We start from the raw sequence: 18,431 nt of genomic DNA on the forward strand, positions 1-18,431 counted from the left end.
ATTAGAAGATGGTATTCTAACGAAATATCGGATGATGATGATGATGATGATGATGATGATGATGATGATGATAAGAGTAAAGGGAGGTGAGAGGGAGTAGGAGCAAGAGAAGTAAGCAAGATGCTGCTTTGATATATCCTACTCTTGTCTATTCGTTACCCTTTTTACTTTCTGCTGTTTCCCGAGCACGAATACTGGAATGGGCTTCTTCATCAAAATGATATCCACGCCTGACAACTACTTCTTCCCAAAATGCAACCCTTTGGTGGGATCCCAAGTCTGTCCCGCTGCAGCTTTGCCATTTCCAGCTCCCCCAAACACAATCGGCATGTTCTCATTCCACGTTTGGTTCGCCGGGCCAGCACTCACCGGACTCTGCACGTTAGCAACAGGCGGTGGTTGAACCGCCACTCTTTGCGGTATAGGTGCCGGTATCGTCGCCTCGGGCTTCGCAGGCTGCACACTCCCTCTGCGTGAAGCGGCCTCCGCAGCTCGTTCTTGCAACAAATTGGCTTGCGTGTGCTGCTGAAGCTGCAGACCTGCGAGAGCATTGGACACATCAGCATCGATAGCCGAGGCTTCGCTTCGTCTCTGCGTGAAGAACGCCCGGCATTCATCTCGGAACTTCAGGGTAATCCCACTGAGATCGTTGTAGAACTTGCGGCCCACTTCAAGGTTCTTCATGATTTCTTTGTACGCCGTGTAAGCATTCTCGAGATTTTGCAGAGCGTCTTCACGTTCTTTGGAGCTGCTGTCTCCTCTTTTAGCGTTTTGAAAAGACTGATTGGCGTCTTTGACCCGCTGCAGGAGCGTGTCTTGTTCCCGTTCTTCGGTCTTGAGGCTGCTGCGGTCCAAGTCGTACTTCTGCAACCGCTCATCGAATAGGTTCTCGAATTGTGACGCTTGGATAGGCATCATCGGATATTCGCGCTCGAGCTTGTTAGACTCTTTGCGAAGGTCAGGCTGAATGTCATCTTCCTTGACCTTCATTCGCAGCGCCTCAACTTTCTTCCTTCGCCTGGACTCGAGTCGAGACACCTCATTCAGTGTAGCGCGGAGTGCGTTGGCTTCACGTTCGACTTTTGCAGTCATGGTCGCTCGTCGCGACGAGGGTACGTAATCCTCCAAGTCTCGATCACTTCCGCCAAGAAGTCGTATGAGAGTTTCGTTCTCGCGCAGTCTGTTCAGGACACTGCGGTCTGTGGTGTCTGCCGCTTTGAGCCAGCCATCGATGGCGTCAATCTGGTCATATAGCTGTTTGGCGGCTTGGCGGCCAGATGGACGTGACCAACGATCTGTGCCATATTTTCGTCTTGCAGTTTCGTCTTCGTTGGACTCTGTACGCAGAAGATCGATGCCTTCTTGGTATAGTGCTCGATTATTGGCTTTCAGCTTCTCGGTGTCAGCAATAGTGCTGTGGAGAAGATGCACCCCGCCGATTTGTCGTATCTCGTCTGCATGGCTCGCCAATCCTGGAGGTAGGCCTAATGGCTTCTCCAGCGCCTGCAGTGATCCTGGCAGGTTCAGGCTCGATAGAAGCTCATGTATCCGCACGGTCAAGGCGTCCAACTCTGCGATAATAGTGTTGTTGACTAGGCGATCTCGCCGATCGGTGTAGATCGATGCTGCAACGTGCACCGCATACGGTACCAGTTTCGAGAACAGTGGCTTTCCGAGCTCGCTTCTATCTCCCAACATCTCTTGCGAATTCGACACCTCTTTTGGCACTCGCGACTGCACCATGCTAGCACGATCGAGTGGTCTGAGTTCGCTCTTCGAAGGCTCGGGGATCAGATATATTGTGTCATTGTCTTTCTCCGCTCTCTTGAGATCTTCCGATACTCTATTCTTCAAGCCGTTCAAATCTGCAAGCACCATTTTGTTGATCCACTTCGTCTCGTTCAGCGCAATCATGGCGCACGTCAAGCTATCCCTCAAGCGCGCCACTTCTTCGCCGTACTTTCTCTTCTCCAGGCAGTCACACGCTGCTCGGTATTGCGCAGCTGCGGCAAAGTGGTGATGCTTAGCGTTCATGTGGTGTATCCATTCGCTGCGCACGCTATCTGTCTTCAAGCTCCACTCCTTCGCATCGTTGTATAGATCGCTGACCTTGGCTGCAAGTTTCGCGATGATAGCGTCCTTCATCCCATCTTTCACTGCTTTCTGCCAGAAGCACTCCTGCGCCTGTGCTAGCATCAAAGCTTCCAAAGCCTGCAGAGTCGCAGGGTCCATGTCCTCTGGCGGTGCGGTCTTCATGTCCGGGACGACATTCTCTCTCAAATGCTTATACACTCCCGCAGCGAAGCAGAAGTTATTCGCAGCGCTCTTCAGGCCATCTCCGGTGGCACGGTTTGAGGCAAGCCCTAGCTGTGAGTACATAGCAGCCAGATTGAACAGCACATTTGCAAGCTCGAATCGAATGTTGTTTTCGGTGATGGGTCGATCTGTGTTATATCCCAAAGAAGGATACCAGGTGAAATTCGCGCCCATCTACTTACCCATCAGCCTACATTCGTGCAGTTCCATTGTCACTGCAAATCGCTCAGCGTACGTCTACTGGAAACTTGCCGCCCAGCCATACGAGCTGTGCGGCGTAGGCCTGCAGCTTCTTGATGCCGCTACTGTGAGGCTCGAGAGCGTTGACGGCATCTTTGCGCAGCTGGTCGATGATCTCCAGGTCACGAGTGAACAAGTCCGGGTGTTGGTCGAAGGTGGTGCCGATCTGGACTTTGATTGCTTCCGACAGCTGCGTGACATGCGTGCGCCGGAAGGGAATCTGGAGGATGTTGCTGCTCTGCATGGCGAGGTCAGTCTGTGTTACGGACGAGGCATGGCATGGCACAGTCAGTAGAGAGAGCTGTTTACGTGGGGAAGTCATCGCCGAGCTTTCAGATATCCAGGCATTCAGGCATTCAGGCACCCACCTACGGCCTTCTTCCGCCCTGACCCCTCATCACTGTCACATGCCGGGTAATGGATGAGGCGACGCTGAGGCCATACATTTGAGCATGTTTCCAACCAAAGCAGAAGTCACGCGCGTGTGTCAGATAGAAACAAGAGGACAGTTGTACCTGATCTAACCACGAACAACCTGCCAGCACGCCATCTGTCGGTCTGATTGAGGTATTGATTCATAAACCTCCTTTGTTTCCACTTTCTTAGCAATCCACCGCCTCCAGTAGGAAACCTCTATTCCAGGCCATCACCACCGAAATCAACACTACACCTTCCTCTACTCCCACGCGCATACTCCCCCTCTCCCCCTCTCCCTCCACACACACACACACACACACACACACACACACACACACACACACACACACACACACACACCATGGCCGAACACAAGTACAAGTTCAACGTCTCCATGTCCTGCGGCGGCTGCTCTGGCGCAATCGAACGAGTCCTCAAGAAGCTTGATGGTATGCTGCTCTTCAATCCACACATTCGACCCCTCCTCAGTCAGTATCCATACTAAATGCTCACGTTTCCCTAGGCGTGAAAGAGTTCAACGTCTCACTGGAAACCCAAACCGCCGAAATCACCACCGACGAGTCCGTCAGCTATGCAACCGTGCTCGAGAAGATCAGCAAGACCGGCAAGAAGGTGAACTCGGGCGAGGCCGATGGTGTGCCACAGTCGATTGAGGTTACGGCATAGGGTAGAAGTCATGAAGTATGGGAGGAAGCTGAGAACTATATTGCAAGTGGCACGAAGTGGTGCCATTTGGCAACTAAAGGGAGGTCTGGATCATGGGCGATACCTGTGTTCTCTCTGCGTGGTCCTAGCAGGGCTGCACCATGCGAAAATCGAAGATACCCAGGGCTCGATCGAGAAGATTAGAAGGGCGAATGTCATGATTGATGTGTTTCAAATGACTGTGTTCCTACTATCTGTCCATGAGCAATTTTCCGAGACAATGATACGGTACGGTAGGCCACGAAAGTACGTTGATTTGTCCCGTATGCCTCAAGACTGGCAAACCCAGGCTAGAGGAAGTGCCACACCAGAGGTGTCTATAGGACAGTCGAATACAATGGCAAAGCACAATCGATTAAACAGCTACTGCACTATCGAGGATTGTAGCTCATGACTGTAAGACTCATCAACGAGGACTGTTATGGCTAAAGAAGTATCCACGCTACATATTGATCGTTCCATCTTTTCTGCCACTCCATTACATCTAGAACCTGCTCTCAACCTTCTTCTGGATGTCCTGCAAGGCCCATTCACTTCTCTGCTTCCTACTCCTCACCGCGTCTGCCTGACTCTTTGTGAAACCTCTCGCTTCGGTAGCAGGGTTGTACCCAATCTTGGTAGCCTTCACAACCTCCTCATCCGACATCTTCTTGGGCGCCCCGCCATCTGCGCGCTTGTACACCGTCACCACCACAGCACCTCCCAATCCGAGGTTATGTTGCAGCGCAACAGTAGTGTCAGGCACCAGTCTGTTGTTCGCCCAACCTCGCAAATGCCAAACCAGCTCCGAGCACTGAGCAATACCTGTAGCACCCAGCGGATGTCCCTTACTGATGAGACCTCCGGAGGGATTGATCACCATCTTGCCTCCATATGTGATATCTCCGTTCCTGACCATCTCATGAGCCTTTCCATGAGGTGACAGTCCCAAAGCATCGATCGTGATCATCTCATTTGCCGAGAAGCAGTCATGAAGTTCGCAAACTTTCACATCTCCAGGCTTGATTCCCGCCTCCTCCATGGCAGTCTTCGCCGCATAGGCCGTCATCTCTCTGCCCATCAGATCAATCGCTGACCTCGAAAACAAGCTCGGGGCATCCGTCGCCAAAGTCTGACCCGCAATCAAAATCGCCTGATCTCTCAAGTGCGGCCTCTCTTGCAAAAACTTCTCACTGACCAGCACCGCCGCTGCGCCTCCATCGGAAGTAGGGCAGCATTGCAACTTGGTCAGGGGTTCGTGAATCGTCGTGGAATTCATGACCTGCTCCAACGTATACTCATCCATGAACTGCGAGTAAGGATTTCTCTTGGAATGTTCATGATTGATTCGACCAATCTCCGCAAAATCTTCCTTCTTCGCTCCATACTTCTCCATATATTCCCTGCCCGCATTTCCAAACAACTGCGCTGCTTCCGGGGCATTCGTTCGACCACGTGTAGCCATCATCATCTGACCCGTCGTTCCCGTGGGGTTCGCACGGTCCAAAAAGTACGACTGCAGAGATCCTGGGTTCATTTTCTCAAATCCGACGACGAGAACGGCGTCGGCCATGCCACCTGCGATCATGGTGCGTCCGAGATGGAGGCCGGTGGATCCTGTGGAGCAGTTGTTGTTCACATTGTAAATGGGAATTTGAGTCATGCCGAATTGGTAAAAGACTCTTTGGCCACAGGTGGAATCTCCGTAGCAGTAGCAGGCAACTCCGGCGTCGATTTCATCATAGTTGGTTTGCGCGTCGATGAGGGCTTTGATGCCGGCTTCGAAACCGAGTTCAGTGTAGTCGACTTTTCCACGCGGTTTGATGAACTTGGTCATGCCTACACCGAGGACGTAGACCTGAGAGGGAGATATTAGCTACTTAACGACGCGTGGTATCTGGACGGACGATATTTATTGAAGCATACCGGAGGCTTGTTCTTTCCTGCTTTGGCGGCCATGTTTGCTTGTACCTAGTCTGATAGAAAGTGGAGGACGAATACTTCAAATGATCGAGGAGAGGGAGGAAGAAAGTGGGTAGGACTTTGCTTTGGACAATAAATGTAGCCGACTCGAAGAATACACGTCGTGCTATTAAGCATGGGCGTGGCGGGGATGGCAGACCGAGGTTCAATCTCATGCTCGCACTCGGCTGCCACTCGCACACTACAGGTACCTACTATATGCAGGGTTGTGTTTTACCGCAATTGCCGTGGGGTGGAAAAGTCACACCAAATTCGAATTGCATATAGGCCACCGCGCAACTTAGCAACGATAATACTTTTGCCTAGCTCCGTGGCTGGTTTATTCCCAGTTCTGCGCTGCCTGGTGAAGATGTTTTAAGGTGACGGAGCTTGCAGACTCCGCGTGGGCAGAATAAGAGAAGACGGGAGACATGAGTTTCATCGACGTATGTCATCTGGTACGGTCTATGTCCGCGCTTGAGCGTTCACTTGACACTGATCAGCGGATGTCAGATTCTCATTCCATAGTGCGTAGCTCTTATAGCATAGCCGTCAGCCTCTGCGGTGCGCGTGGCAGTGTGTCCTGCAAAAGGCCAAGCTAGAAGTACACCATTGTCTTCATGATGATGCCGCTCTTCAAACGCCTGATGATTCCCGCAAGCCGTTGTCCATGTATCGATCGTCTATGAACGTGGCTTCTCCTTCTTCTCCTTCCAGAGTGCGCTGAGACCAACACCAGAAACCTTGACAACCTTGAATCGCACACCAGGAATATCACCCTTGGCCTTTCCCTTACGACCGAAACCAGCGAGCAGGACCTCGTCGTTCTCGTCGACGAAGTTCAAGCAACCGTCATTTGGCACTGCTGGGCATTAGTGGTCATCACAGATAACAGTATCGAGATCAATCGTACCGAAAGCAGTAACCTTCTTGCCGTTCTTGATGAGCTGCACACGCACGCACTTTCGGATGGCGGAGTTGGGCTGCTTGGCCTCAACACCAACCTTTTCGAGGACAATTCCCTTGGCGTGAGAAGAACCCTTCAATGCTCGTCAGTGTATGTTCAATGGCATTCCATCTTGTCCCTCATGTTTTTTTCCTTTCCATCGCTCCTTGTCGACCGGTTTTACTGAGGGGTGTACGTACTCCGAATGGCGAGGACTTGTATGCGGTACCCAACAGTCTCTTCTTGTAGTGAAGATCTGCCCACTGCTGCTCACGGCGGTGGTTGCGGAGCTTGCGCGCGGCCAAAAGACCTCTTGGCTTTCCCTTTCCCATATTGGCTGTAAATGTGTGTTAGTTTGTAGTGGCCAAAGAATGTTGATTCGAATTGTGTAGCGGGTCGGAGTGCATATCGTGGGAGTCGTTTCGTGTGCGCAGAGATGTCTTCGATGATACTGCTCGGAATGGTGATACGTTCGATGATGGGCTTGGAGGCGACTTACCGGTGTTGATGTGTCGAGAGAAAGATGTCGCTGGACGCTGGTGAAGTCAAGGTCAAGCCGTGCTTCACAATTCGAGGTGCGCCAAGGAAGAAGCGGTTGTTGCCGTTCCTTCCATCGATCGCCGACTCCACATCGACACTCTCGTGTCGCTTCTACGCATCTCACATGTACCACACACGCCACTACCACCTCTTTGTCACTCCAGTACAATCACGCATCCACTGAACCTGGGAAAGTCACAGAGTTTCTGGGAAAATCGGGGACATACCGAAACTTGACCTAATTATCGAGATTGAACCAGACTAAATTCATTTTTAACCGACTTGCCACGAAGGACTCCTGCGGCCTGGATCATAGCGAGGTCGACACATACATGCACCTTAGCAATGTGATCTCGAAAGAATGATGAAACCGAGGTTCTGCACCAAATTTCATTATTCCAGACGAAGGCCAGAAAGATTTTCAATACGTTCGCACGGGCCCAAGCAAGCTCAAAGGCTCATTTGATCGCAGTCAGAGACGAGCATCTCTCCTTAATTCCTGGGGTTAAAACATAGCGTCAATGCATTCAGACTTGCTCGTTTATCAGGGGCGACCACTCTGCACAATAGACTCCTGCAGCACGAAGGCGGACAATTCAAACATGTGTTCCCTTCTTCAGTCCGGAGGTCTGTTGTTCAGTACCGGTTTTTTATTCCTTATTACCGCACCCAGCAGTAATAGCCGACTTCCTGATTGTGGCCTTGTGCTCGCTGCTTAGAATCGCGGCAATGAAATGGCCCAGAAGGAGAACATGGAATTCTTCGTTTTGGTATTTCTACCACACTTATGTAATTATGTGCTCGTGATTCTGCGAAGCCTCCCTCGTCTGCGGGTGCACGAAGATGAGATGGCTTGTGGTTCAGTGCGAATTGTTGAGCTGTACCAAGAATAGTTGCTTCCGTGCCCTGTAATCCTTGGAGTATACTGTGAAATCCAGACAGAGAACCAATACGTCCATTGTACCAACCATGGCCTTCGACATCCATTCTCCGGGTAAAGTTGCATTGTGGCTTTGGGGCCACCCAATCTGGCCGCACCATCTCTGGCACATGATAAGGCTTGCAGGACTTCTGGGTGAGTCCCGTGTGAATGTCGATTGGAGTCCCATACATGTAGCGAGTAAGATAGCGACTCATTCTGTTCTAGCGAGACATGCTCAGCACTGGCCTAGGATAGCATTGGTGCATGAGCAACAGTGGCGCAGCGGGATCAATGGAGATCGAGAGGCCATACGACCTTGAGAGGCTACAGCACATGGTGGCAGGGAGGTCATGGTAGACGTATCTTGGTCAAAAAATGGAATGCCAGTCTGGTTCTGGCCACACCCGATACCTCTTCCTGTGCTGTGCCCTCCCTCCATCACTTGATTCTGCTCTGCTTCTCGAATCCTATGATAGGCGCGCATCGGTCGCTGCTTTTTCTTTTGTCAAGAGTCGACGACCCTAAGCCCTTTGATTATTGCCAAGAACAGTGCATAGCTCGACTGGCTGTACTTTCGTTATATAAAGGGTATATTACTCATCTATCCTGCCACCCATCCTCCAAGGTTCTTGGGTCCTGTCTGTATGCTGCAGCATAGCACAATCGCAACGCGCTGCACGCTTTTCCATCTGCATTTCCCCTCTCCCGATACTTGCAATCATGCCATCCTCACCTCGCCTTCTCCGCGATCTCCTTCCCCCGTTGGAAGACCCTTGATATCTGATTCCCCACGCTCTCTTCCACTCTCTCGGTCCAACTACTCCAGTCCACATTTTGCAGCATCTTCACTTCCTTCTCTAGCGTAGAGTTCCACTTGTCCTTCGCAGTCTCCCAAATACCGGCCTGGATTCTTCGATCCGGCTGAGGAGGGAGTGGCGGTTCGGGGGCGTAGATGTTCGAGACGAGACGAGCTTGTTGGCGTAGTAGCAGTGTCTGATGTGCTCTGTTGCGGGCGTGAAGTTCGGTGGAGAGGTACAGAATGGAAGCTGTAAGGGTGAAGCCGGAGAGCTGGATACAAGAGATTATTAGTTATTCAGCTGAGAGTATGCGTGTGAAGACGGGGGAAGCGTACGAGGCCGGTTGTGAAGCCCATTATTGTCGATGTGCGTGTGTATATGAGATAAGGTACCTCCTAGAGTGGAGTGTGTGTGCCCGTACAGAAGTGAGGTAGTGGTACATGGCATGAGGCTAAAAGTGAACCTCCGCACACTCCGCCGTCACCACCCGCCCCATGCAGTGTTTCTCCTCCCTCACACTCTAGGTTGTATACAACAGCAAGAAGTAAGAAGAAATGGCCGGTGGACTCGTCAAATACCGCCATTTATCGCGACATTCAGCGCATCGCAAAGCACTTCTGCGCAACCTCGTCACATCCCTCATCGAACACGAGTCCATCACGACAACATGGCACAAAGCCAAAGAAGCCCAACGACTCGCCGAAAAGCTCATTACACTGGGAAAGAGGAATACGATAGCCTCCCAACAAGGCGCCCAAGCTATTTTATTTGTACGTTCCTATCCATCTTCAATGCCGAATTAGAACCAATGCTAATGGGAATAGGATCCCTCCAAGCACTTCCCCAAACTCTTCAACGAACTCCGTCTCCGCTATGCCACTCGTCCTGGAGGCTATACACGTGTCCTCCGCCTCGAGCCCGAGAAAGAAGATCAAGCCGCCAGTGCTATCCTGGAACTGGTCGATGGACCTAAGGATATGAGATTGGCTATTACAGCTAAGAGTATCGCGCATGGAAGGAATCAGGCAGAGGAGCAAGGGAGAGTCTTCAGGCTAAACGACATGACTGCGCATAATGTGAGGAAGGTGACGAGATTTCGGAAAGATGGGGAGAAAGATCTGGAACAAATGGTTGGAAAGTTTGAGAGATTGTTGGAGGAGGGAGATGAGGGTGTGGAGGTCATCAAGAAGAAGAGGGTCTATCCGGATCAGCAGAGGAGTCGATAGGCTTGGAAGCGAAGAGGGAATGGAATGCATTTGTACAGCATGGCTATGGGTATGAGCATGGCGTTTATGGGCAGGTGGGTATGGCAGGCTAGAGCGCTTATGCCGTTGTATCGAAAAAGTCGTCGAAGAAGCCGGTTCCGTTCCACTTTCGACTGGAATTAAACCATATGCAACCCGAGGTGATTTGGGATGGTACTAAATCTGCAGAAAGATGAACTTCTGGTGGCCGTGTAAGGTAACGGAACTGCTTGAAGGGAGCAATTCAGGACCTTCGGACTTGAATCATCTTCGACTTCTAGCTTAGATGGGCCAAGAAGAATACCAGGCAGCGAACACTGGTCCCATAATGCTGGTGGGTAAGAAGACGTACCAGCGGTTGATGGCAACAAGGAGAGCCAGGACCACTAGAGCAAATAACAAATAACCCGAGGGTCCAGTTATCGAAAGACACTACCTCCTAGATCACCACAACGGCGAACATTTGTACTTTCGACTAAAGCATTGAAGGATCCAGAAAGCCTTACCATGTTCACAGCATACCTAGCCAGGATACAACGAGCCGTGCACAGAAAGTTCCACTCGACAATCTGGCAGATGCACTCGTCGTCGAGGCGACACATACGCTCGAAGGACATGCAAGAAATAGTAGCGAGAATATAGTAGAAATGACACCCTCACACAATTCTGGCAGGATCCACAATGCACAGAAAAGATATGCGGATCGGTGTCCCATTACTGACTGTTCACAGTTCTACCAGGCGCCGGGTAGGAACTCCCGCGTTTTTACAATTGCGCAATCAGTTTCATCTCTGCCTTCTCGAAAAGGCGACTGCTGATAAGGGCCCTCGAGCCCAGTTATAGTCTATTGGGAGCGAGCAAAAGCGACAGGAACTAGAGATTACGCCAGACAGATTAAGTCCGACTGTGGCCGGTCCTGCTTTCGCTCCCTGATACTGTTAATGCATGTGATACTGGTAGTATCACTCAGCGCGTTTGTGATCGTATTGCGTTGGGCCAAAACTTACAGATGGGCCGTACAACTCAACTTCTTCGCACGACAACGGCCGAGACTCGCGTTGGACAGCCTGGGCAGCATGAGCAGACACAAACGAAATCATTCTAGGTCGTGGAAGCAGTTCTGGTGATGATACGTGCGCCGTCTCAGAGATTCCCTGCGCCGTTCCAGCCGAGCTCAGTCTCCCAGTGTCGCTTAATGAGTTGTTCGCATCGACCAACCGATCTCAGAAGTGTTGAAACTGGAAGTCTCCAAGTCGCGCTATGAACTCGCAGTCGGATGAGATGCTGCCGTGCAAGACATGGTAGTATTTTCGAACGAGCCATCTCCACGCATGTCATCTTTCATCTCTCGGCCTCGTAACGTGCATCTGTCATGGTTGTTGAAATGTAACGTGGATATCAAAGCGCAGGTGGAGGAGAATATACGAAGATGTTACGAGAAGGTAGACCAATGCCGTCATCGGCAGCTTCTTACACTTCACTTCACCTCGACAAACTTCTTCTGCCATATGCATGCATGCACACTTACATGTAACATACCGCTCCGCCCCGCCCCGCTCTCTACCATGGCGATTCAAGTGCCAAAACTCTCCGAGCTGGCAGTTTTCAACCCACCCTGCACGACTCGCACCTGGCTCTCAACACCACACCCCCACCTCCCCATAATCGCAACAGCCTGTTCCGACAAAACAGTCCGAATCTACAGTCTACAATCCTTCCAACAACTGAGCGTAATCGCTGGTGGCCACAAAAGAAGTATCCGATCCTGCGCCTGGAAGCCCAACAGCGTAGGCGAGAGCGTCCTAGCGACTGGTTCTTTTGATGCAAGTGCGGGGATCTGGAAACGATGGGAAGAAGGCGCAGGAACAGGAACCATAGGAGGGAGGGACAATCATGAAGAAGGTGAAAGGGACTTCACAGGAGGGCTAGCTGGTGGCGATGGAGAGAAAGATGGCGAGGATGATGAGGAATGGAGATTGGAGGTTATACTTGATGGACATGATTCCGAGATCAAGAGTTTGGCGTTCTGTCCTACAGCGCCTTTGTTGGCGACTTGTAGTCGGGACAAGAGTGTCTGGGTGTGGGAGGAGTTGGACGAGGATAACTTTGAGACAATGGCGGTGCTACAGGATCACGAGGGGGACGTGAAATGTGTGGCATGGCATCCTGAGGAGCAATTGCTTGCCTCGGGAAGTTATGACGATCGGATACGATTATGGAGAGAGGATGTGGATGACTGGGCTTGCTGCACGCTGCTTGATGGCCATGCAGGCACTGTATGGTGGTTGGAATTCGAAGCTTCAACGAGGGTGGGAAAGGTAGAAGGTGGGGAGGGGCGGACGGACGAACAGAAAGCTTTGCTCGAAGAAAGAACGAAGGCTGGAGCAAGACTAATGAGCTGTTCCGATGACAAGACAATACGCGTGTGGAGGAGGAAGCCAAAGGAGAAGTCTGAGCCTGCCCCGACTGGGCAAGGTAGGATGCCTAGTATATGGAAGAACAACAACTTCGAGGAGGATTGGATCGAAGAGGCGAGATTGCCGCAGCTTCATGATCGGCCAATCTATGCTGTTAGCTGGAGTAAGAAGACTGGCAGGGTGGTTAGTGCAGGCAGTGATGGCATCATTGTGGTGTACGAGGAACGGTGGAGAAGAGAAAAGCCAGTGGATATCGAAATGGCAAACACAACACCGGAAGCTGTAAATGGTGCAACAGAGCGGCCTGCAAATTTGACGGAGTGGGTTGTGGTGGCACAGATTGAGAATGCTCATGATGTGTTTGAAGTGAACCACGTCACCTGGGCACCTAGATATGATAAAGGCAAGCGGTCAGATGATGAAGAAATCGTCATCAGTACTGGCGATGACGGCGATGTCAAGGCTTGGGTTCTGGACGGATGAAAGTGTCTTGAGGAAACCCAGCAGCACTCTCTCACCCGTTTCAAGGACATCACCGATGTATAATGCTATTGGCGAGTGGTCATGAAAATACCTAATTACTGTCCACAGATAGTAAGAGTGTTTGCGCCATACAGTACAGTCGATCGCGACATACCTGTAGCCGGTCTTTGGTTTACGCATACCGACTCAAGCCTCCGATGCCGTGCGTCGCTGCTCATCGCGTCGTCTGGAAGACGACATTTCCTAGCCGTGGCTTTTAGTCTGCCCATCTACAAAAATTGCGCAATTACTCGCTGAGCGTGCATAGTCGCCATTAGCGGTGGCTGTGCTGAATGTCGGTTGTGGTTGACGAGCAAGGACCAGGTAGGAGCGGACCAAGCTGTTTACCTGCATCCAGGAAGCCAAGCGTGAACTGATGACTGTATCTCACTTGGAATTGCAAAGGATACACGTACTCGCGACTTCGTAACCTCATCCCTCCAACATCTCTACACAGAAGCGCAAACAGTGTAAGTACAGTGCAGATATGGCTGTCACCGCGGTATTGCCTGGCGTCACTATCAGCGTCGTCGCCGAAGACAGGGTCTTGCAGGAGTACCCGGACGTGGAAGTCAAGGACAACAAGAAGACGACGACTCGATATATTGAGGCTGTCTCCGGACAGACATTCAGTTTGGAGTTTGAAGTCACGAAGGAGACTCCCATGCTCGGCACATATCTCGCCTTCCACGTCTTTGTAGATGGCACTGAGGTCGATGAGCTTGGACTGGACACCGGTTACATTCGCTTGTACGGAGACAAAGGCATAAGTCAGGGACGCTACTTGCATGGAGGTCTACTACAGAGATACTGCTTCACCGACCTCAACATAGGTACATGCAGATTCCAGACTGCCCGCCTCCAATGCGAGTATATTCATTGCTCACTGGCCCCTAGTAGATCACAACGACCATGTCAGCCAGGATTTGATGTCCAAGCTGAAAGAGCTTGGGACCATAAGAATCGAGGTTCATCACAAGAATAGGTCGTCCGTCCATCTGCCGAGCGCCGGGTTCGACACGCTGTTACCCGCAACTGGCGCTGTTTCAGAGAAAGCTCTCAAAGGACAATCAGTCATGCAGGCTGTACAGTAAGTGAGAGTACAGCGGATCGTGTAATGGGTCTGACCTGAGCAGACTGGGGACAGCGATCTGTGGAGCACATGATGTCGCATTCGGGAGCGCCTTCTTTGTTGATCCCTCCAGGACACCAGCAGCAACGTTCCTCTTCTGCTACCGGCCGCGAGGTATCGTTCCTACTCATGCCAAGCAACTGTATACTGAGTCGATGCGTAGCTGTGTTACAGTCTATGATGTTGCTTACGAGCAGTCATTCACCCATAAGTGTTCCGAACGGGATGGCTCGCGACAAACCTCCGGAGCTAAGAGAGCGGAAAGAAGACTTCAAGGTTATGATGAAGCACATTGTTCTCCGTGCGGATACTCACGCTTTGTAGGTTGAGCTGAAGGAAGAGATCAAAGTCAAACGAGAACAGAAATCGGCCTCACCACCTCGCCGTTACGAAGAGTTTGAAGTCGGAACAGTGAACAGTGAACAACAAATACTCATTCTCCGCGCAACCGCTGACTCTTAGCAGGCCGAGATGAAACTGAAGATCAAATTCAAACGAGAAGAGAAGGTGAACTCGCCACCTCGCCGGAAAGCCCGTCGTGGCACTCATGTGACTGTGATCGAGCTTGACGATGATGGCGAAATAGTCAGCGAAACGACGCGGCCGAGGAATGCGCCCATAGACATGTCAAAGTCCGTACCACTGGAGGAGTGATGAACTCAGTGAAGCTAGCTATTGATGCACGAAGTTGGTTTGGAGAAACCGAAACATCATTTCTGGGAGCTGTACGATTGTGGCAGGTTATCCCGACTCTCATGCGCTTCGCACATATTCATGCACCTTTGTGCACTTTCGCTCATGAACCAACTCAAGCGTCATGATTCACTGGTGAGGGACAACACGTACAAGTGAGTAGATCGGTAATAAGTTATTTTTTGCCACGCTTTCCAACCCATACACCGGTGGCCTGACGCTGCGACCGGGGGCATGTGAGAGTGACAAAGTAGAGAAAGTGAATTCTTGCTGTTTCGTCGGAGACACGTTGTTTTCCTGTTTGCTCACACCCAGTCACAGTTTGTCCCGGAGGTAGTTATCTGTCAGGCAACACCATTTCACTCCATACAAGAGGTCATTTTCTGCCCAGAAACTTTCAAGTCAACTCGCAGTTCACCCAACTGCATCACTACCATCGGCCCATAGGAACATGGCGATCTCCGAGCTCCTCCCAGGCCTGACGGTCAGCATCCAGATCAACGGTCGAGAACTCCCGGAGTATCGAGACGAGGATATCCAAGACCCAGAGCGTACTACAAGCTACCTGATTGAGGCTGTAGCTGACAGTATCTTTGAGATTCATGCCCGTGCCAATCCGCAAGCCATTTTCGCAGGCTCTTCACTGGCTATCCAGTTCTATGTCGACGGCAAGTACGTTGATGGCACACTGATCGATGCAGAAGACGTCAGCGAGACTGGTGACAGTGCGAAAAGCCAAGGTCGCTATGTAAGCAACGACATGTTGAGGAAATACCAGTTCGCCTCGCGAGAGCAACAGATTGAGATTGGTAAATATCCTTTCGACTCTCAGCTTCTTCATCGTTATACCAGTACTGATTATCAATGCAGTGGAACGACAGAGTAACTCGTTATCCTCACGTGGTCGTCTTTCGGGACGGTCCAGTGCAACGCCAAGTGTGAGCTACACTGGCTACAAGACTTACACTGGTCCTGGGAATACCGGCTACACTGCAAGATACCCTCTGGAGCCGACATCTGCTGTCCACTCGGAGAAAACTTCCTTCGGCACCATGACTGGGCCGTCCTACAGTCTTGCGGCTTCGTCGAATGCTGCAGTCGCTGGCAACTCTACTGGGGCTGTCTCAGCAGGCAGCAATCCCCCCATCACCTTGAACAGCACGATTCCGTTGCCCGATACAAACTTGAACGCGAGCACTACTGCTGGTGCTCAATGCAACGATCTGGAGGAGCTGGGCACAATCAAGGTCGTGGTTTGCCATGTCAACAAGAAGCAACCTGTAGACTTCGGCAGAAGCTCATCGGCTACGTCCAAAATCAGCGATAACATTCAGAAAGCTATCAAGGACAAAGCTGGAGGTTTGCTAGTAAGGTAAGTGAAGACAGCTGAACGCAGACAGCCCATTGTCGGCCAGGAAAAGACTGACCGCTCTCAGATTCACGGCACCTCAGCACGTGGCGCCAGTGACGACCTGGGATGTCGACCCTGCGAATGATACCGGCGACTCATCGGTGACCTACATCTATCATTATCGCACTCGCGGTAAGCTATCAGGGCCCCTTTCCTCCGTGACATGCCGCTCTTACTGATCGTCTCACACAGAAATGCTCGAGGCTTTGGACGTGATTCCAAATGATGCTCGAATCTTGCCTCTTCCACTGCGAGCAAAGAAGCTGGAGACTGTGGAGGAGCTTCATGAGCACGCAGGTGGACCAAATTTTGCCGGACAAGACGATGTCGATATGCAGGGTGGTGAGGATCAGGATACTGACAGCGGAAGCCGAGGCATGCTGTCGGCCGAAGGCGAGGACTGGGACGTTGTTTATAAGGACGAGGCGAGTGGTACATCTGGTCGTTGAGTTTGAGAGGTTTCGTGTACTGAGCGTTGTCGACCTGGTCGGGGGTAAAGGGATGAGGCTAAGATAGCTTCTCTGTAGCTCGGATCCTCCCATCATTCAGCATGATGACACTCGCTCAGTCTAGCCTCGAGGATCGTTATGAGCAAATTGCATCTTTCAGCCTCGCTGAAAGACCTCTTTTTAGAGCACGTGCTCGAGAGAAGAATGCGTAGGCTGTGTTCCAGAACAAGCAGCCTGAGGTGTCTTCGCACTTTCTACTTGAATGGAACTTTCCACCTGATCAGCTTCACTGCGCTAAATTTCTCCTGAACCTTTTCTCACTTTTCCCCCTCCTCTCCTCACAACCACCTGTAACAAACACCTCCTACTCAGCCACTCACCCGTCGACATCAGCAGATCGAAGTCAGCCACCATGGCAATACACCCTGACTTACCCGAGATCCCGGTGAGCATCAAGAGCGCTGGAAAAGTCCTTCCAGAGTATGAAGATCACCATGCGACGCCTGATCGCGACAACCTCGCACCAAAGCGCATCATTCGCTACATTGAAATACCAGAAGCCCGAAATGCAGCACCACCCGCAGCAGATCCTGGAGCTGATGCAGAAGAAGTTGCCCTGAAGGAAGAATGTACCTTCGAAATTCATGCAGATGTCCATGGCCTGACAGCAGAGTCGTATGCTGGACACTGCGGCTTGTTCTTCTCCATCTGGATAGATGGAGAGGAGGCAGATTCTCTGTTTATCAATGACCGGGTGATCAAGAACGAGAGTGAAGATGGGGAACTCTGCATGAGTCGAGGCCAATACACTAGTAATGGCACAGTCCTTCCCTTCTGCTTCAAGCCCATCAAGATGATCCATGCTGCTGCTGCTCCTGCTGCTGCTGCTCGTAGGGCACGGTCGGAAGCCGAGAAAGAAAAGCTTGAGCGATTGGGCACAATCAGAATCTCTGTCTGGTACATGAATAGCCCGGGGATTGTGGCGCCTGCAACGATCAAGTCAGGGGATAGAACTATCACCGGACTGGATGAGATTGACCTCAAAGGCAGAGCTGTCAGCCACACTGTCGGCTTCGGTGAGGCAATGCCTCTTGAATATGAAATGATCTGGGGCAGTTCTTCAAAAGATCTTGCAGCGGGAGAAGTGGCTGTATGGGAGTTTCGGTGTCGTTCGAGAGGTATGTCGTTATATGACTGCAGACTCATGACCACGGTTGCTAACACGTCAGCAGAGGCATTGAAACAGGAGCGGATTATCTTAGAGACACCCAACCCTTCACCCGAGCCAAACGAGGTTGATGACAAGGATACTGATCTCACCGACTTGACTCGGGAGCAGCCGATGGCGATGGTAATGCAGTCGCGAAAGAGGGATCGTCAGACCAACCAGTTCAAGACGAAGGTCAAGAATCAGATTTCCGAAGAGAGCCAATCTCAGGCTCAAGCTGACCGTGCACCACTGATCGCCCGGAAGGATGCCGACACCATACTTTGCATCAACGACGATGGCGAAGGCGTCCATGATGAGCCGCATCCAAAAAGGACCAGAAGGGCTAACGCAGCCCCGGCCGTTAAGAACCTTGAAGACGACGACGAAGAAGAAGAAGAAGAAGAAGGTCAAACACCGGGCATACCTAGATCGCTCGCCGACGAAGCAGCGTTCTGGGACCAATAAGGAACAGCTTGCGCAGACCAATCCGAAGAGGTTGAAAATGGAG

At 51.4% G+C, this 18,431-nt stretch overlaps 10 protein-coding genes across 10 annotated transcripts; 6 read left to right on the top strand and 4 right to left on the bottom strand.

The window, feature by feature from the left end:
- Positions 1-130: 130 nt before the first annotated feature.
- SEPMUDRAFT_94273 (BRO1-domain-containing protein) lies at positions 131-2,800 on the bottom strand (the record flags this gene model as incomplete). Its single annotated transcript, XM_016910634.1, has 2 exons — positions 131-2,490; positions 2,552-2,800. The coding sequence occupies 2 exons, from the start codon at positions 2,798-2,800 to the stop codon at positions 238-240; spliced, it is 2,502 nt and encodes an 833-aa protein (XP_016756661.1). The 3' UTR covers positions 131-237.
- Positions 2,801-3,313: 513 nt separating this feature from the next.
- On the top strand, positions 3,314-4,055 carry SEPMUDRAFT_128868 (iron/copper transporter Atx1). Its single transcript, XM_016902241.1, has 2 exons — positions 3,314-3,422; positions 3,497-4,055. Exons 1-2 carry the CDS (start codon positions 3,335-3,337, stop codon positions 3,658-3,660), a joined length of 252 nt encoding a protein of 83 aa, XP_016756662.1. The 5' UTR covers positions 3,314-3,334; the 3' UTR covers positions 3,661-4,055.
- An 84-nt stretch (positions 4,056-4,139) lies between these two features.
- On the bottom strand, positions 4,140-5,709 carry SEPMUDRAFT_152178 (thiolase-like protein). Its single transcript, XM_016907286.1, has 2 exons — positions 5,605-5,709; positions 4,140-5,536 (listed from the first exon to the last, which is right to left on the bottom strand). Exons 1-2 carry the CDS (start codon positions 5,635-5,637, stop codon positions 4,184-4,186), a joined length of 1,386 nt encoding a protein of 461 aa, XP_016756663.1. The 5' UTR covers positions 5,638-5,709; the 3' UTR covers positions 4,140-4,183.
- A 336-nt stretch (positions 5,710-6,045) lies between these two features.
- Positions 6,046-7,081, bottom strand: SEPMUDRAFT_152179 (ribosomal protein S12/S23). Its single transcript, XM_016907287.1, has 3 exons — positions 6,787-7,081; positions 6,554-6,680; positions 6,046-6,502 (listed from the first exon to the last, which is right to left on the bottom strand). Exons 1-3 carry the CDS (start codon positions 6,916-6,918, stop codon positions 6,324-6,326), a joined length of 438 nt encoding a protein of 145 aa, XP_016756664.1. The 5' UTR covers positions 6,919-7,081; the 3' UTR covers positions 6,046-6,323.
- Positions 7,082-8,777: 1,696 nt separating this feature from the next.
- Positions 8,778-9,256, bottom strand: SEPMUDRAFT_74285 (uncharacterized protein; the record flags this gene model as incomplete). The annotated part of the gene is made up of 2 exons (XM_016910058.1): positions 9,181-9,256; positions 8,778-9,116 (listed from the first exon to the last, which is right to left on the bottom strand). Exons 1-2 carry the CDS (start codon positions 9,199-9,201, stop codon positions 8,778-8,780), a joined length of 360 nt encoding a protein of 119 aa, XP_016756665.1. The 5' UTR covers positions 9,202-9,256.
- An 85-nt stretch (positions 9,257-9,341) lies between these two features.
- SEPMUDRAFT_74287 (50S ribosomal protein L17) lies at positions 9,342-10,740 on the top strand. The gene is made up of 2 exons (XM_016910059.1): positions 9,342-9,615; positions 9,670-10,740. The coding sequence occupies exons 1-2, from the start codon at positions 9,400-9,402 to the stop codon at positions 10,069-10,071; spliced, it is 618 nt and encodes a 205-aa protein (XP_016756666.1). The 5' UTR covers positions 9,342-9,399; the 3' UTR covers positions 10,072-10,740.
- Positions 10,741-11,654: 914 nt separating this feature from the next.
- SEPMUDRAFT_74292 (WD40 repeat-like protein) lies at positions 11,655-16,665 on the top strand (the record flags this gene model as incomplete). The annotated part of the gene is made up of 5 exons (XM_016910060.1): positions 11,655-15,008; positions 15,175-15,662; positions 15,724-16,225; positions 16,290-16,396; positions 16,457-16,665. The coding sequence occupies one exon, from the start codon at positions 11,655-11,657 to the stop codon at positions 12,987-12,989; it is 1,335 nt and encodes a 444-aa protein (XP_016756667.1). The 3' UTR covers positions 12,990-15,008; positions 15,175-15,662; positions 15,724-16,225; positions 16,290-16,396; positions 16,457-16,665.
- On the top strand, positions 13,516-14,814 carry SEPMUDRAFT_121322 (uncharacterized protein; the record flags this gene model as incomplete). Its single annotated transcript, XM_016901680.1, has 5 exons — positions 13,516-13,861; positions 13,926-14,113; positions 14,176-14,274; positions 14,485-14,571; positions 14,626-14,814. 5 exons carry the CDS (start codon positions 13,516-13,518, stop codon positions 14,812-14,814), a joined length of 909 nt encoding a protein of 302 aa, XP_016756668.1.
- SEPMUDRAFT_121323 (uncharacterized protein) lies at positions 15,305-16,713 on the top strand (the record flags this gene model as incomplete). Its single annotated transcript, XM_016901681.1, has 4 exons — positions 15,305-15,662; positions 15,724-16,225; positions 16,290-16,396; positions 16,457-16,713. The coding sequence occupies 4 exons, from the start codon at positions 15,305-15,307 to the stop codon at positions 16,711-16,713; spliced, it is 1,224 nt and encodes a 407-aa protein (XP_016756669.1).
- Positions 16,714-17,125: 412 nt separating this feature from the next.
- Positions 17,126-18,388, top strand: SEPMUDRAFT_121324 (uncharacterized protein; the record flags this gene model as incomplete). Its single annotated transcript, XM_016901682.1, has 2 exons — positions 17,126-17,891; positions 17,946-18,388. 2 exons carry the CDS (start codon positions 17,126-17,128, stop codon positions 18,386-18,388), a joined length of 1,209 nt encoding a protein of 402 aa, XP_016756670.1.
- Positions 18,389-18,431: the final 43 nt, after the last annotated feature.

Source organism: Sphaerulina musiva, assembly GCF_000320565.1.
Source record: "Sphaerulina musiva SO2202 unplaced genomic scaffold SEPMUscaffold_12, whole genome shotgun sequence".
Lineage (NCBI taxonomy): Eukaryota > Fungi > Ascomycota > Dothideomycetes > Mycosphaerellales > Mycosphaerellaceae > Sphaerulina > Sphaerulina musiva.